Raw genomic sequence first — 17,949 nt, 5'->3', positions numbered from 1 at the left:
CCTGGCCCCCCCCCCGCCTCGGGAGCCTCCCTCTGCCCGCCCAGAGACAGCCGCCCCGAGGGGACCGCACTTCCGCCTCGCTCGCCGCCGCCGCCCCGGAAGTGGTCGCCGCCGGCCCGGAAAAAGAACCCGCAGTCTAGCGTCCCCTTCTGGCGAGCGCCCGGGAGCGTCCGTTCGGTTGGTTTGCTGGGTAGGCGTTTCATTTTTGAGTTAAGATCAAAGTGAAACTGTTTGCTCCCAGATTTCTGCCCTGGCAAAAGGCCAGGGCGGCGTATTTGAAGAAAAATAGAACCGGCCTAGTTTTTTAGAAGGGAGAGCGAAGGCGCAAAGGAAGCCTCTGCGTTGAGAGAAACACGTGTAGGGGCGGACATGCATTCACCTGGGCGATTTGCCCACCTCCATCATCCACAGGGTCCCTCCTGGCATTAATGGGTTTTCTTGATCCTTGTTTGAGAGGCCGCAGGTGTCCGCTGGATCAAACCAGCCCGACGGGCTTTGCGCCTTACCCCAGGCTCGGGGTTGGAAGATTGCGCGTAAATGTGAAGGCGCTGGGCTCCGCGAGGCGCGGCGTGTGCGGTCCAAGTGGGAGCTTTTAGCTCTGGATTGTGAGTGGGGCTCTGCTGCTGAGTGTGGAGCCTGCTTAAGATGCTCTCTTGCTCGCCCTCCCTCCTCCCCTCCCCTGCTCACTTACTCTATATTAAAAAATAAAATGACTAATAGTAAATGCTCACCTAATAGGAATTTTGCTTTGAGGAATCAATGGGACTATGAATTTGCAAAGAGTGCTCAGCACTTCATCATTATTCAACAAACGGTTATCATCACTTGCTCTTCAAAGACTTTCCCAACTAGTTTGCTGTAGTGGATGAAATTCTCCGTTATATACTAGTGTTTTGGTATTAAAGCAACAATTAAAAAATATTTTAAAATAGCAGAATCCCCTCTCCTCCCTTCGTTTAGCCCCACAAAGTCTCTAGGGACTTCTAATACATAAAATAGATGCAGGGCTTCCATGGTTGAATGAGAGGGCACCTTCTTCTGTCTGTTCTTCCACTTGCTTCCCACCATTCCCATCTCTCTTGGAGACCCTAAAGCGCCTGCCTGGGACCCTGCGACTTCAGCAATACTTTGGCTACTCCATGTTAAAGAAGTCTCTCCTTTGTCTCTGAGTACATACTTCTGGAAAAAGTAGTAGAAAGAGCCCAGGGCTGAAGTCGGGACCCCTGGATTTTATTTCTGGGTTTCGCCATTGACCATTGACCTTTGACTTCTTTAATCTCAGCTTCCTCCTTGGTAAAATAAGGTCCGTCCCTGCCTCACAGGGTTACTGCAGAATTACACTGGACGGCACAAATGAAAACACTTTGTAAAGTACAAAGTACTATATAAATGTGGCACAAGGGCACTTCACAGGATTAGTCAAGCTTTTTCCCAGCACACTTCTACTTCCTTGTATACTCTGCCCCCTCTGCACCCATTCAACCAATTGAATTAATTGCCACAGGAAAGGAAGGATACAGAAACAAAATGAAACTATCAAAACCCCAGAAATCAAAGTGCTTTCTCAGTTTCAAAAGGCAAGAAAGCCAAAAAAGCTTAGACAATGACGCCTCTCCCTCTCTCACTGTCCAAGGGTGTACATGGGTGCCAGGTGGGTGGAAAGGTGATGATGGACACCTGGGTATGTTTGGAGACCGCAGAGTAGAGAGGGCGTGTCCTTGCTTCTTTGTGAAGCTGGGGAGGTAGCAAGCCTTGTAGTTTCTCTCTGTGCCAAGCAGGATGCAGCAGCAGTAGTGTCTCAGCAGGAGGCTATACTTGGTGCAGGACACACCCAAATACTAATATACAGAATTCAGAGAAAGCCAGACCTGAGAGGCCTTAAGCTCAGGACAAAGTGGAGGTAGCTGTGGCCTTGAGTGGCGGGTCCACTTGAGTGGAGAGGAACGGGGATGACTTAGTGGCCATCTAGTAGTGGCCGCTGATCTGTGTCGGGATCAGTGCTGACCGCTCCAAGCCTGGAGGCTGCTTTGGATTCTGTGTCTCTCTCTCTCTCTGCCCCTCCCCTGCTTGCTCGCTCGCTCTCTTTCTCTCTCAAAAATAAACATTAAAAAAAAGAAGATATTTTGCACAAAGAATTGGTAAACTCACAAGGGAGGAACCCACATGGAGGCTCCTGAACGTCCCTCCTCCCACAAACACTGACTATACAGCTGCATGTAGGGCAATTCCTTCTGAGAGAAATCCAGAAACAAGCTGAGTGACTCCCACACACCAGTCGAATGAGGAAACACCCAAGTCAAAATGAGTAGGAAAGGCTGAGACACACTCTGGCCAGCCACAATCCCCACCGCAGCACAGTTAGGAGGGGACCCTCAGCTCCTAGCCTCTCCCTGGGTTTGGACTACACATCTAACACCCCAACTTTTAAGACTCCCATCTGCAGCCCTACCCCCAAAACATCTAACCTTGAAAAACCTTGGGGCTTGCATTTATTAGACCCACAGGACTGTAGGAAACAATGTAGCCGATCTTCATCAAGCAGGGAGCATTCACGGTTGCTATTCCCGCCAAAGCTCAGTGCAGAGGGAGTGGGCAAAATGCCTGTCTATCAGTCTTTCCCTGGAGGGGATTTTACTGTTACTTTGCAAACTGCTGCCTGAGGGTCTGGCTTCTAATTTAGCAAACACATTTAGGGGCTGGCTGCAATCCTTCCTAAGGCCCAAAATAGCGGGTTGGCATTACACCCCATTTTTCCCCTCTGGTTCACTTCAAGACTTAAACCACGACTGGGTATCTCCCTGGAAGGAGCTTGTCCACACAGGTAGTGCCCCAACATTTATAGTCACCACCCAAATTACCTGCTTCTGATAGTCCCCCAAATTACCTGCTTCTGATAGGCAAAAGGCACATGTGAACCCCACAGCAAAAAATAGGCCAAGGGCGCCCTCCAGTGGCTGTACTCCTGGGCTCAGCACAGAGAGAGTGGGTCCCTCTGGATGAATTCCACTGCTTGTCTTTGAGTTCACTTATCCCAAAAGAATATCAAGAAGGAAACATCGGCCTTAAAGCACAAGTTAGACCAAATGTCTCCAAAAAACATGTATAGGACATACCATTCACCATCCAACAGCAGCAGAATTCTCATTCTTCTCAAGTATACACAAAACATTTTCCATGGTAGATCACGTTAGAGCACAAGTCTTTTTTTTTTCTTTAATGTTTATTTATGGGGGGGGGTACATGCAGGGGACAAGGAGGAGGGAGAGAGTGAATCCTAAGCAGGCCCCACTCAGTCAGCACGGAGCCCAGCTGGGGGCTCAGCCTCACAAACCTTGAGATCATGACCTGAGCCGAAATCAGGAGCCGGATGCTTAAACAACTGAGTCACCCAGACGCCCCATCGCACAAAACAAGTCTTAACAAAATTAAAAAGATTGAAATCCTATCAAACATCTTCTCTGACCACAAAGTACATTGAAACCAGAAATCAGCTACAAGAAGAAAACTGGAAAATTCACAAATAGGTAGAGATTAAGCAACATGCTCCTGAGGAACCAAGGGGTCAAAAGAGAAATAGCAATGGAAACAAACAAAAATATCTGGAGACAAATGGAAATGGAAACATCGTGAAAATTGCCAGGTGCAGCAAAAGCAGTTCTGACTGGGAAGTGTGGAGAGATAAATGCCTGCATTAAGACAAATAGAGGGGGGCGCCTGGGTGGCTCAGTGGGTTAAGCGCCCAACTCGGCTCAGGTCATGATCTCACGGTTCGTGGGTTTGAGCCCCGCGTCAGGCTCTGTGCTGACAGCTCAGAGCCTGGAGCCTGCTTCAGATTCTGTGTCTCCCTCTCTCTCTGACCCTCCCCTGCTCATGCTGTCTCTCTCAGAAATAAATTAAAAAAAAAAAAAAGACAAATAGGTGGTGCCTGGGTGGCTTAGTTGGTTAAGGGTCTGACTCTGGATTTCGGCTCAGGTAATTTCAGCCCACAGTTTGTGGGTTCGAGCCCCACATTGGGCTCTGCACTGAGAGTGCAGAGTCTGCTTGAGATTCTCTCTCTCCTCCTTCTCTCAAAATAGGTAAACTTAAAAAATAAAGAAAAATAGGTCTCAAATAAATAACCTAACTTTACACCTTAAGGAATTGGCAAAAGAAGAATGAAGCCCAAATTTAGTAGGGAAAAAAAGGAAGAAAAAAAAAGATTAGATTGGAAATAAATGAGATAGAGACTAAAAAGACAACAGAAATGCTCAATGCAATGAGGAGGTGGGTTTTTGAGAAGATAAACAAGATTGACAAACCTTTAGCCAAACTGAGAAAAAAGACACAAAGTGAGAGATGAAAGAGATGACAACTGGTAACACAGAAATAATAAGGGTCGTAACAAACTACTGTGAATAATCACACATCAACCAATTAGATAATGCAGCAGAAATGGTGAAGTTGCTAGAAACATTTAACCTACTAAGACTGAACGATGAAGAAATAGCAAATCCGAACAGACCAATTAAAGAATTAAACTGTAGGGGTGCCTGGGTGGCTCAGTCAGTTGGGTGTCCGACTTCGGCTCAGGTCATGATCTCATGGCTTGTGGGTTTGAGCCCTGCGTCAGACTCTGTGCTGACAGCTAGCTCAGAGCCTGGAGCCTGCTTTAGATTCTGTGTCTCTCTCTCTCTGACTTTTCCCTGCTCACACTGTCTCTCTCTGTCTCTCAGAAATAAATAAAACATTAAGAAAAAAGAATTTAAACTGTATTTCAAAGTTTGTTTCAAATAAGATTACAAAGCTATAGTAATCAAAACAGTATAGTTTTGGCATAAAAACAGACACGTAGATCAAATGGAACAGAACTGAGAGCCCAGACATCAACCCATATATGGTCAATTAATTTATGGCAGAGGAGCCAAGAATATACAATGGCAAAGGTACAGTCTCTTCAGTAAATGGTAATGGGAAAACCAGAGAGCCCCATGCAAAAGGATTAAACTAGATCTGTTTTATATCATACATAAAAATCACCTCAAGATGGATTAAAGACTTGAATCCAAAAAGTAAAGACTTTACTTGGATATAAAGACTGAAACAGTAAAACTTCTAGAAGAAAAACAGGTTAAGCACCTTGATGCTGGTCTCAGCAATGATTTTTTAGATTTGACATGAATTGCAAAAGCGACTAGAGCAAAAACAACTGGGACTAAATCAAACTAAAAAGCTTCTGCACAGCCAAGGAAACCGTCAACGAAATGAAAAGTCAACTTAGGGAAGAGGAGAAAATTTCTGCAAGCCACACATCTGATAAGGGTTAATGTAAAAAATATCAAGGAACTCATGCAACTCAGTAGAAAAAGATCCAAACAACCCAATTTAAAAATGGGCAAAGGACCCAAATAGACATTTGTCAAAAGAAAAAGGTCAAAGTTACGTGAAAAGAGGCACAACATCAGTGATCATCGGGGAAATGCATATCCAAACCACAAAGAGATATCACCTGACACCTATTAGTTCAGTTTTTTTTTTAATTTTTAATGTTTATTTTTGAGAGACAGAGCATGAGTGCAGGAGGGGCATAGAGAGAGGGAGACACAAAATCTGAAGCAGGCTCCAGGCTCTGAGCTGTCAGCACAGAGCCGATGCGGGGCTCGAACTCACGACTGTGAGATCATGACCTGAGCTGAAGTCGGGACCTGAGCTGAAGTCGGACGCTCAACCGACTGAGCCACCCAGGCGCCCCTAGTTCAGTTTTTCTCAAGGACAAAAAAAAAAGAAAAAAAAATGGTGGCCAGAACATGGAGAATAGGGAACCCTTGTGCACTGATGGTGGGAATGTAAATTGCTGCAGCCACTATGGAAAACAGGATGGAGGGTGCTCAGAAAAATTAAAAATAGAACTACCATATGATCCAGTGATCCTACTTCTGGGAACGTATCCAGGGGAAATGAAATCATTATCTAGAGATCTTTGCACTCTGTCTTTGTTGTATCATTATTCTCAGTAGCCAAGGTATAGAAACAACCCAAGTGTCTGTTGATGGAGAACTGAATAAACAAAATGTACAGCTGTATACAATAGAGCATTATTCCACCAGGAGAAAAAAGGAAATCCTGCTGTTGAGGACAACGTGGATGAACCAGAAGGGCATTATGCTAAGTGAAATAAGCCAGACAAATAGTGCATGATGTCACTTACATAGGGAATCTTAGAAAACAAAACCAAACCTCATAGAAAGAGAGTAGAACGGTGGTAGCCACGGATTAGGGAGTGAGGGATATGGGAAAAGCTGCTAAAAGGGTCCAAACTTTCAGCTGGAAGGTAAATAAGATGGGTCCAAAAACCAACGCTGAATGCTCTTTTGGGGGTTTCTCTTTTCTTTGTCAAAGCGAAATCAACTTTGGATTTCTTTCATTTAGCGAAACCAGGTACTGACGCAGGTCTTAGGTAAAAGCGAAGTGGCGTAACTTGAACTTTTGAAAAGCACGAACTACCTGGGTCTGTCTCTTCTACAGGTGTTCTGTGCCAGTGAGAGCCAGTTAAACAGTCTCTGTAATCAGTATCAGATCAGTGATCTATGCGATCACTTCAGCTGAAGTTCCAAGTCTGCAGTCAGGAAGCTGGGTGGGAAGAATGGGGAGGGAGGAGGGAGGACAAGCCGGTCCCCAAGAGAACAGACTAGAACTGACAGTCTCTCCCTGCCTCGGGCTCTGATGTCTGGGGGCTCCTCCAGGAAAAGCCCGTAAAATTTGTCACAGCAGGAAAGACACACCTGGAGCTGGGAGCTGAAGGAAGACCCCACACCATGAAGGGGAGCCAGCAGAACTGTGACCACCCTGAGCAACTCCTGGAGCCTCAATACCAAAGCTGCTGCTTCTCTTGGAAAAGGGAGGGGGAGGCGCACAGGTGTATCATGTTGCCGCATATTCTCGTGTTTGAAATATTTTACAATTTACAAATAACTTAAGGAGGGGAATCCATTTGCCTTCACTGTAGCACTCCTAGGGATTCAGAATCTACTCCTTACTGGGAAAAGCAGACTCTTTTTGAAAAAACCAGTTTAAACCTCATGTAAGAGAGTAATCTTCCTAGTGAATAACAGGCCAGGTGGAAATGAGCCTCGTGATTCCAATTTCATCTGTTGTCTTAAGTGTTTGCAAAGTAATACTATACTTTCACATTAGCAGGAGAGATATATGATAGGTTTTTGCTTGAAATCGGATTCCTGAGTACTCATTACACAAAAGCAAACTGTATCATCACACAGAATTAACTATGTGCTTTGCAAACCTGAACACACAATTCCTTCACATCTTTGCTATTTTCCTAAGCTTTGTTTCTGAGCTGGGGATAACTTTGGCGAAAACCTATATATTTAAAAGTTAATATAAATATTTCATAATGCGCAGATGCTGCAGCAAAGTACCAAATAATGTTTGAAGTGTTTTGGCAAAACTTATTGTTAGCTTCAACAATTAAGCACATTCAGAAGACTGGTTTTTCAGATCACATTCCATTAAGTGATAAACTACGCTACTAAACTATAAATCAAAAATACAATTAAAAATAGTACAAATTGGGGGTGCCTGTGTGGCTCAGTCGGTTGGGCGACTGACTTTGGCTCAGGTCATGATCTCGTGGTTTGTGAGTTTGAGGCCCTCATCAGGCTCTGTGCTGACAGCTCAGAGCCTGGAGCCTGCTTTGGATTCTGCGTTTCCCTCTCTCTCTGCTCCTCGCCTGCTCGTGCTCTGTCTCTGCCTCTCAAAAATGATAAACATTAAAAAAAAATAGTCCAAATTAAAGCCGCTACCGCAGCCCTATTTTAGATGCAATTAGGAAAAACAGTCTTCTGTAACCTATCATGCACTCATTTCAAAGCCAAAATACATCATTTTACTGCTGGAAACAAGTTCTCTCCAGGTAGTTGGTGATCAGCTGCAAATTAGTTAAAAATAGAGAAAGCAGGCACAAAAAGAAAGTTGTTTACCTGTTTGTCAATTTCTTTTCTGGATTGTTAGAGTTTTAGGATTTTTTTCCAGTTTGGATTTGATTCTGGGTATGTTACATTTAAAATCTTTCCTCAGTATGTAAAAGTACAAATGAGTCCAAAGGAATGAGTAGAAATTTCAGGAACAGAATGGTATGCCGGGCTTTCATTCATTTGTGTGTGGGATACATCTTTGGCATGAAAGTTTTTTAAAATTAAAATTTATTACTTTGGCATAGTGACAAAAATTGGGTCAATTCTACATCTGTTTTTCATTTCTCTGGTTACTATGCTCCGTTTCTTAAAAGGCTTCAGGCTTATCACATTGTTGTATAATCCTTCCAGCTGGAGATAACCAGTGTTAACATTTTTCTCTCTTCTTTGGTGAGGGACATATTAAATACGACTCATTTAAAAATGAATTACCTTGGGGGCACCTGAGTGGCTCAGTAAGTTGGGCATCTGACTTCAGCTCAGGTCATGATCTCATAGTTCATGGGTTCGAGCCCTGCGTCGGGCTCTGTGCTGACAGCTCAGAGCCTGGAGCTTGCTTCGGATTCCCTCTCTCTCTCTCTCTCTCTCTCTCTCTCTCTGCCCCTCCCCCACTCAAGCTCTGTGTCTCTCTCTCAAAAATAAATAAACATTGAAAATTTTAGAAAAATAAAAAGTGCTAATTAACAAATATAGTCAAATGCCCAGAGTTGCTACCTGCATTCAGGGATAGAGTTACCCCCCCAACAATGTAATTAATCAAAATCCAAACAACATAATTAAAAATTGATATGAGTAAAGACAGGACTTTTGTTTAAGCATATCACCCGACACTTTTTGGGTGTTAAATACAGAGAGATGGCTCTTTGTAATTGCTACTTATTATCTATTGATGGTGATTCTGAAACTAAGTTCCTAAAACTGATTTGGAACAAGAGCAATGTATCTGCAATGGGCAAACATAATTGGACTTGTTATTTTGAAACAGAACGAATAAAATTCATGAATAACAGACCATAATTCTATCTGTGGAAAATTTGTGGCAATCTATCCTTCTGTAGACATCTCTCTTCTAAGCATCTTCCCCAAGACAGGACATCGTTATGACCCAATGACACAGTGGCCCCTGGGTTTCTATATAACCACTCTAGTCATTATCCCTAGACAGATGCCACCCCCCCCCCGAGTGAGAGAAAAGAAATAAGAGAAACCCACGATCTTCACCTAGATGAGGGCGATGTTGCGCTCGTGGCTCCAATGGGTGATGGATTGCTTAGTCAACTAATAGCTCATAACCCTTATTTTACAGCAGCAGCAGCATCTATCTGGCTTCTCCGAGGCATATGGCGGCCAGAGTCCTCTGGAAAGAGTGTTGCAGGATCACTTTGAGGTAGTGAGAGCGGTAGCTGGGATAAAGAACCATTAGCTAGGAAAGGCTAATGGAGACAAGTAAAAACACAGAAGGATCAGGGTACCCGTGTGTGGCATGGAGATGAAGGCAGCACGTGGATTGTTTGAAGACTCAGAGCTCCAAGGTTATCAATATTGGTCAGAAAGGCCCTCTTGATGTCTTTCATTTGAGTGATTCACAGATGCACCTGGGAGACATTTACACACACCAAGAGGAAGCTGAGGTGGATAGAGCCTTGCTTGCCCGATTCCTGCCAGGAAGGCTGGGGCACGAGGAGGGAACCTTTAATAGATTTGTTCCTCAAAATGCCATCGCTAATATTCCTTGATTGTTCTTGAAATTGATGCACTTCAAAATCTCTGATATTCCCTTCAGCCTCAGTCTAATGCAGCGATACTGAAATCACGTGTTTGTGTTACTTGATTTTTTCTGAATGCATATTGAAGCAAATACATGGCTATGAAAATAAAAATGTTGATCCCTGCTCCCCTAAAGTCACCTAGAGGCCCCCGTGTATGCATCCCACACTTTGAGAAGCTGCCCTAACACGGTCCTTGAAAAAACAGGGGTTCAAAACTCACTGAGCTATGTCGTGTGATGGAAGCAAGCCAGGAGAGCCCAGGGCCCTTATGAGCTTCGGGGTGCAGTGAAAAGTGTGAGCCTTTCAGCAGGCCCCCAGGAAAATGCCTCAGCTCCCCCCCAACTTCTTGGAGTCCTCAACTCCCAGGGTCAGCCAGAGACAATAAACGGCCACCTGGAAATCAGCAAATGAGAATTTCCTGGCTTGAGATCGCCCTACCCTAATGTCAGCTCTGTAACAGGACCCGGAGGCTCACCTCCAAAGTCAAGGCAATTCTGGGTGTAATCGGCTCAGGTGGTATCAAATAAGAGCCAGGAAAATAGTGACAGCGAAAGACAAGGAGCAGGTGGCAGGGGGCTGGGTCAGAGCAGGCAAGTCTCAGATAGCTCGTTTTTCTAAGGGAAAAAAAAAGGCAAGCTTGAAAATGGTTCTGTTTGTGCCCATCTGGCCCAGCAAGTCTCCTTGGCTTGGGGGCCGCTGCAGCTACATGCTTTTTTCTGTCCTGTCCTCTTTGATTTTAAATCTCTCTTATGGTCGTCTAACACCCAGCAGCAGAAAATACATAAGCAAGAGTGATTTTATGCTCTTTGTATAAATCTCTTCATATTAACTGCAGATGCTGATAACTCCCTGACCAAAATCCTACCCTGACGGTGCCATTTGTGACTCCCCCCACCAACCTGTTTTCTCTGTTTGCGGGTACACTCCATTGTGACTTCCTTAGGGCTTGATGGGACCAGAAATCTTTCTAAAAGCCCTCAGCCCCCAAATTGCTTTCAGCCCCCAAATTACTTTCATCATTGCTCTACCTTGCTGAGAAAAAACAAAACAACAAAAAACCAAAAACAAGCAAACAAAAAGCAACCACACACACACACACACACACACACACACACCAGCAGATGATGAGAAACATATCTTTATTGGATGAATTTTAAAGGCATTGTCTGCCAAGGGCCTTACAGGAGTCATCAGGGCATACTGACCACAGGAAATTCATGAGTGGCTGCCTTATTTCCTCGCTAAAACAGGGAGCAAATTGGAGAAGCACATGTGGGGGAATGAGTAAATAAATTAGGGGGAGGTAGTGGGGTTTCCCATTCCTAGGAGCTTTGGAGGCCTTCCGGCTGATTGTGTCTATCTCCACAGCCTGGGGCTTTTAAGAATGCACCATTTCCTGGAATTCTAGAACAGAAGAGGGTGAGAAAACGTCATTGGAGATGGCTTGGTAGTTTACAGAGAGGCTGTGTGGCCAGTGACCACTCCGAAGAGGAAAGGAAGCAGGTTGTCAGATGATGAACTTGGCCCCTCTCAAGGGCACAAAAGGAGGGGGGGGAATGTGTCCCTGAATGCAGGTACAGATGGTCTATAGCATCCTGTCTTCCTGCATAATCTAACAAACACCTTTAGCTTTGCAATAGAGCCCTTTGTACTAGAACTTGTCAGCCCAAGTCGCGGCTGGGTGGCTCAGTTGGTTAAGCATCTGACTCTTGATTTTGGCTCATGAGCAGTTTTGGGGGTTTGAGCCCCACAACCTGCTCTGAGCTGACAGTGTGGCACCTGCTTGAGATTCTCCCTCTCTTTCTGCCCCCCCCTGCTTGCCACTGGCTTTGGCTCTCTCAAAATAAATAAATGAACTTAAAAAAAAAAAAAAAGAACTTGTCAGCCCAGCCGTTTCTGACGACGCACGGATTTGGTATAAGGACCTATTGCAAGCTGGGATCACTCAACTTTCTGTCTGGCTGCTTTAAGATACAGATGGAGTGTTTTCTTCCTCCTTCCTACAGATGTAGGAAACAATGGAGTGGCCCTTTGAACCTCCTTGTCTCTGCTGAACTCTAACTTTACCCCCCAAGAGTTTATATTACTAAAAGAAAGACAACAATGATGATGGTAACAATAATGAGTGGCTGCTACAGACAGAAACGGAAAACAGGAGACTTGCTTTCTATTTCGCAGTACGCTTCACCTATTTGGAATTTTTCTGTGTTAGATTTAAATAAATCCATCTTCTCTTACCTAAACTATTTTTCTGAGCTATCTACAGAAGCTACATTAACTCCTGTGTGGTATGTTATAGGGGTATCATTTTTGATAGGTTTTTAAAATGAGGATCTAAAGAAGCAGTTTTTAATCTCCAATTAGTACTTCCATAAAGACCATGTGTAAATTCTCCCGGGCTGGCATGCACAATGTTGCTAAAAAGCATGTAAGCAACATGCTTGAATCAGGTTAAAATAATCCTACAGCCATGTAGTTATGCTAAAATTCGAATATAGGGCTCTGCACACAGAAGACCCCATACACGGTATTTGATCTATTCTCTAACATTGTCCACTTAGTGGGCTAATGTCCAATAAAATGTGTTTGTTTAAGCCCTTAAAAGAGAAGAGGCTTTCCTATGCAAGTCAAGAGACATTTTGGGGGTGCCTGGGTGGCTCAGTTGGTTAAGCATCTGATGTCAGCTCAGGTCATGATCTCGTGGTTCCCAAGTTTGAACCCCGTGTCAGGCTCTGCACTGACAGCTCAGAGCCTGGACCCTGCTTCAGATTCTGTGTCTCCCTCTCTCTCTGCCCCTTCCCCACTTGCACTCTCTCTCTCAAAAATACATAAACATTAAAAAATAGACATTTTTGACATGAGACACACTTGAGAATGTCAGTCCTTCACTTATTCAGAGGGGCTCAAATCCCAGTAGTGACAATTCCTTATATTACTTTCCATTTGCACTGGGGTGTCTTGCAAATCATTAGCCAGGCAATAGCTAGTCCCCTGGTCAGGAGAAGGATATCTTCTGGGTCATAGACAGTGAGGGACTCACAGGACCAGCTTCTACCATACAACCCCAGACACTGTGCTAGTCTCTACATATATCATTTGTATCCTCACAAGTAGGCCCATTTTACAGATGACAAGACCAAAGCTCAGCAAGGCTAAGAAAGAGAGATGTTAACTAATCGTATCTGCCTGATCTCAGGGCCCAAGTCCCCCAATTGCTTTGGGAGCTAAGTTCTGTTGTGCTGAGCACAGGTGCGAACGTACCATCAGCCCCAATTTTTCCGTCGCCATCGTTATCCGCAGCCGCCATCAGGGACTTGGTCTCCGACTCTGTCAGCTCCCTAGCACTGCTCTCAAATTTCTGGAGGAAAAACCTGCAGGGTAATAGAGATTCCAGAACTTTTCTGAAAGGCCACACATGTCTGCACTTACCCTTTCTTTTGCTCTTGAAGCAAACCGTCTGTTCCCAGCAACTGAGATATTCAGTCAAAGGTCTTTGCAAGCCAAACTCACCTTCTTTGTAGAAACTAACGTTGGGTATTTTATTTTTAAAAGTTGTTGTTGTTGTTGTTGTTTTCAGGGGCTGCTGGGTGGCTCAGTTGGTTAAGCAACTGACTCTTGATTTCAGCTCAGGTCACAATCTCATGGGTTCATGAGTTCAAGCTCCCCATTGGGTTGGGTTGGGTTGACAGCACAGAGCCTGCTTGGGATTCTCTCCCAAGAAAGCAGGGAGAGAATCCTCTCTGCTCCTCCACTGTGTGCATGTGTGCACATGCAAACACACACACACACACACACACACACACACAGTCTTTCAAAAATAAATAAACTTTTAAAAATATTTAAAGAAATAAAAGTTTTCCCGGAGTTTTGTTAATAAGTCCATTTGCCAAAGAAAAACCCTACAATGAATGGATTTTTGCACCTACAGTCAGTCCTCAGTGCCCACGTTTAGTGCCTTACGTGGAGAGATGCATGAAGAAACACTGACCAAACCAGCCTCCACTGTGCCCAGCCCGGCCAGCAACGTCAGGCTTAGGACAAAACTTACTTAAGCTCTTCTTCATCCAGATACCCGCTCTGGTCATTGTCTATGAACCGAAAAACATCCTTCACCTGACTGGCTGACATCTTGGAGAGGCCCGAGGTCTGGAAGAATTTTTGGGGTTCGAAAGTATCTGGGTCTGAAACACAGAGAGAGAGGCTCACCTTCTGTACCGGGGCCAAGGTGCTGAACACATAGATCATCAAAAGCCTTCCTTGGGCTATCATTGAGCTATGGGGATGCTCTACTCTTGATTTCTATGAAAAGACAAAGGTTGTGTTAACTAACTTGAATTTAAATAAGGACTTGGGACAGACACATACATAATAAAAAATTAAAACAAACAAACAAACAAACAAAAAGACAAGGAGGGGGCTGCATCTGGTGCAAGATTTTTGAGGCAGCCCAGACTGGGCAGCTTGGTGATCGCATCTCTGGTCTCCTTCACCTTACCTGTCCATTTGCTTTTATCCACCTCTTGTCCCTCTCCTCTGGGCCTCCCCCCTCCCTTTCTACAGGCTGTGTGTCCAAGACTCCAGAGACACTGGTCTAACTGGTGGGGTGAAATGCAGTCACTGGGCTCCAGCAGTCTACATGGCACCCCCAGGCTTCTTTTTTTTTCACTTTTAGTACGTTCCTTTGGTCTTCCAGAAATGTAACCATATGCTCAGATCTCTTATCTCTATAATTTTAGTCTTTGGTTGAGGACCGTTTTATTCTCGGATCCCACGAATTTTCAAAAGTTCACATTTTTAACTTTCGTGGCTTTGCTAGAGGTGTGAATACGTGGGAAATACCCACCCCTGCCACGTTGCCCTTTACCTTGGCACTCCTGTAGGGCTGCGGCAATGTCGTCAGCACTAAGGACATCCGTGATGCTCATTTTCCCCCTGTTCACACAGAGCACATGAGATGTGGTAAGTAGCAAGCAGGAACACGTATGTTCAGGGGCACGACTCCCTCCAAGGTGCACTGAAACTGTGGGGAACGTGATAAGCGTGGTATTATGTTAAGTGATGGGATGGAATATCTACGTAAAAGCCATAAGCAGAAAAGATCCCAGCCCCCTTTGTCTCAGTGCCTTCTCCTGAATGTTCTTCAAAGACAAAATTTTTAAAATGCAACTTAAAGAATGATTTGATTCCACGGTTTTAGAAAAACTATATTTGCACAATCATTCACAGAGCCATCTACAAAACATCCAGAAGTGAATCGTGTTACAAATGCAATGGTATTTCATAGGCCAGCCTGAAAAGACAATGTTGCCAATTTCTCTTATGGCTTGGGCTGCTTGGAGACCTTCCATGGAAAAGTTGCTATCTATCCTGAAGGGTGGGAGTCAGAGTCATGAAAAAGCAGTCTACCAGAGATCACAGTCCTTCTAGGAGTCAAGTCCATGGGGAAAGAGAAGTCTGAGGACAGCATGCACCAGCCTAATATGAACACAAGGAGGAAAGAAGAGTCTGGGGTCTTGAAGGTCCACAAGCTACTTACCGTTTTAGACTTTCCCCCAGGAAGAATCAGGGACAAGAGTCGAAGGAGCAAAAAACAGATGTGCTTTTGCTACCTTCCTGATCTACCTTATATAGGACTGAAGAAGTGATAGTAAGAACCTCTTAGATTTCCTTTTCAAGGATCAAGTAGACATAGCTCAAATGTCTTGCCTTACTAATTAAACCTCTTTTTTTCTATTTATATCACAGGGGAATGTGGGTGGGAACAGCCAATTTTTAAAAACAAACCTCAACACACCTTAACTAGGGTTTCAGTTCTGCAAACGAACCCCGCTTGCGGTGTGGAGAAGAGACCAAAAGCCTGGCAAAGAGGAGACAGTGGCTGAAATGAGGTGAACACAAATGGGGACGCTCTGTAAATTGAAAAAGGCTCCCCAGGTGTTAGTGACTGTCGTTTGAGGCAGGTCTACTGTTAACCTCTGAAGCTGTGGACGTGTGAGGCTGACTTTGGTCCAGAGTCGACCCAAAGTCAGTGTTAGACGGACACATTAGGCTCGTCCATCAAAGCGAATGGCTCTGCTTGGATTACTTTTCAAAAAAGCCTTGACCCTGATATTTCCCAGCTCTGTCTTAGATTGCATACACTGAGTCAGCAAAATGGAGGAAAGCCCCCAACCATTCCTAAACCCCAGATTTCAAATTTGCAGGAAAAACGTGAGGCCAGCCTTTGAGACCTCCCTCAAGGTTTTTTGCTTTTTGTTTTTGGTTTTCAGCAAATATTTGTTGAATCCCTATGTAGTCAGCACTGTGTTAGACTCTTTTCTTTAATCATGGTAAAAAACACATAACATAAAATTTACCATTCTAACCGGTTTTAAGGATACATACAGTATAGAGTGTTAACTATATGCTCATGGTCGTACAAAAGATCTCTAGAACTCTTTCCTCTTGCAAAAGTGAACTCTACACCCATTGAGCAAGAAGCCCCCCTTCCCCTCCCAACACCCTGGCAGCCACGGTTCTCTTTTCTGTCTCTGGGAGTTAGACTACTTTAGACACCTCTTGTAAGTGGCATCTTGCAGCATTTGTCTTTTTGTGACTGGCTCATTCCACTTAGCATAAAATCCCCCACTTTCATCCCTGGGTTCATCCCTGTAGTGGCATATGACAGGATTTCCTTGTTTTAAGACAGAATTCACAGGGGTTTTTTTTTAATTAAAAATTTTTATTTTAGAAGCCTTCAGCTAACATTGTCCTCAATGGGGAAAAACTGAGAGCTTTCCCCCTGAGATCAGGAACACGACAGAGATGTCCACTCTCACCACTGCTGTTTAACATAGTGCTGGAAGTCCTAGCATCAGCCATCAGACAACAAGGAAATCAAAGGTGTCAGAACCGGCAAAGAGGAAGTCAAACTTTCACTCTTCGCAGATGACATGATACTCTACATCGAAAACCCCACAGACTCCACCAGAAGCCTACTAGAACTGATCCAAGAATTCAGCACAGTTTCAGGGTACAAAATCAACGTACAGAAATCGGTTGCATTCTCATACACCAATAATGAAGCAACAGAAAGAGAAATCAAGAAGCTGATCCCATTCATGCACATGTACCCCAATGTTCATAGCAGCACTCTCCACAATAGCTAAAACATGGAAAGAGCCTAAGTGTCCATCAACAGATGAATGGATCAAGAAGATGTGGTTTATCTATACCATGGAATACTACATGGCAATGAGAAACAATGAAATCTGGCCATGTGTAGCAACATGGATGGACCTTGAGGGTGTTATGCTGAGCGAAATAAGTCAGGCAGAGAAGGACAAATATCACATGTTTGCACGTATAGGAGGATTAGGAGGAACTTGACGGAGGAACAAGGGGGAGAAGAAGGGCGGAAATGGTGGGGGAAAGGGAGAGAAGCAAACCATGAGAGACTCTTGAATGCTGACAAAAACTGAGGACTGATGGATGTGGGGAGGAGGGGGGATGGGCATGGAGGAGGACACTTGTGGGGATGAGCACTGAGTGTTATGTGGAAACTAATTTGACAATAAACTATTAAAAAAATAAATAAAATAAAATCATTGCTATTAAGAAAAAAAAAAAAGAAGCTGATCCCATTCACAATTGCACAAAAAAACCATAATACCTAGGAACAAACCTAACCAAGGATACAAGAGATCTGTATGATGAAAACTATAGAAAACTTATGAAGGAAATTGAAGAAGACACAAAGAAATGGAAAAACATTCCATGCTCATGGATAGGAAGAATAAATATAGTTAAGATGTCATTACTACCTAAAGCACTCTACACATTCAATGCAATTCCAATCAAAATTGCACCAGCATACTTCTCAAAACTAGAACAAACTATCCAAAAATTTGTATGGAACCACAAAAGACCCCGAATAGCCAAAGTAATACTGAAAAATAAAACCAAAACGGGAGGTATCACCATCCCAGACTTTAGCCTCTACTACAAAGCTGTCATCATCAAGACAGTATGGTATTGGCACAAAAATAGACACATAGACCAATGGAATAGAATTGAGAACTCAGAGTCGGACCCTAAGGTATACAGCCAACTAAACTTTGACAAAGCAGGAAAGAACATCCGATGGAAAAAAGACAGCCTCTTTAACAGATGGTGTTGGGAGAACTGGACAGCAACATGCAGAAGATTGAAACTAGATCATTTTCTCACACCAT

General features: G+C 44.1%; 2 protein-coding genes across 2 annotated transcripts in view; both read right to left on the bottom strand.

The window, feature by feature from the left end:
- CCZ1 (CCZ1 vacuolar protein trafficking and biogenesis associated) overlaps positions 1-203 on the bottom strand; it is a 32,133-nt gene extending 31,930 nt beyond the window's left edge. The window contains exon 1 of the mRNA XM_077758833.1: positions 71-203. Within this exon, the coding sequence (XP_077614959.1) occupies positions 71-203 (133 nt within the window). The remainder of the gene's footprint in view (positions 1-70) is intronic.
- Positions 204-11,114: 10,911 nt separating this feature from the next.
- Positions 11,115-17,949, bottom strand: part of LOC144227230 (oncomodulin) — a 13,263-nt gene continuing 6,428 nt past the window's right edge. Inside the window, exons 2-5 of the mRNA XM_077758832.1 lie at positions 14,601-14,668; positions 13,785-13,917; positions 12,998-13,107; positions 11,115-11,140 (exon numbers count right to left, since the gene is read on the bottom strand). Coding sequence (XP_077614958.1) covers positions 11,115-11,140; positions 12,998-13,107; positions 13,785-13,917; positions 14,601-14,668 — 337 coding nt within the window. The remainder of the gene's footprint in view (positions 11,141-12,997; positions 13,108-13,784; positions 13,918-14,600; positions 14,669-17,949) is intronic.

The sequence above is a fragment of the Crocuta crocuta genome, unplaced genomic scaffold, assembly GCF_008692635.1.
Source record: "Crocuta crocuta isolate KB4526 unplaced genomic scaffold, BGI_CrCroc_1.0 scaffold273, whole genome shotgun sequence".
Taxonomy (NCBI): domain Eukaryota; kingdom Metazoa; phylum Chordata; class Mammalia; order Carnivora; family Hyaenidae; genus Crocuta; species Crocuta crocuta.
This window is presented reverse-complemented; position numbering and strand designations above follow the sequence as displayed.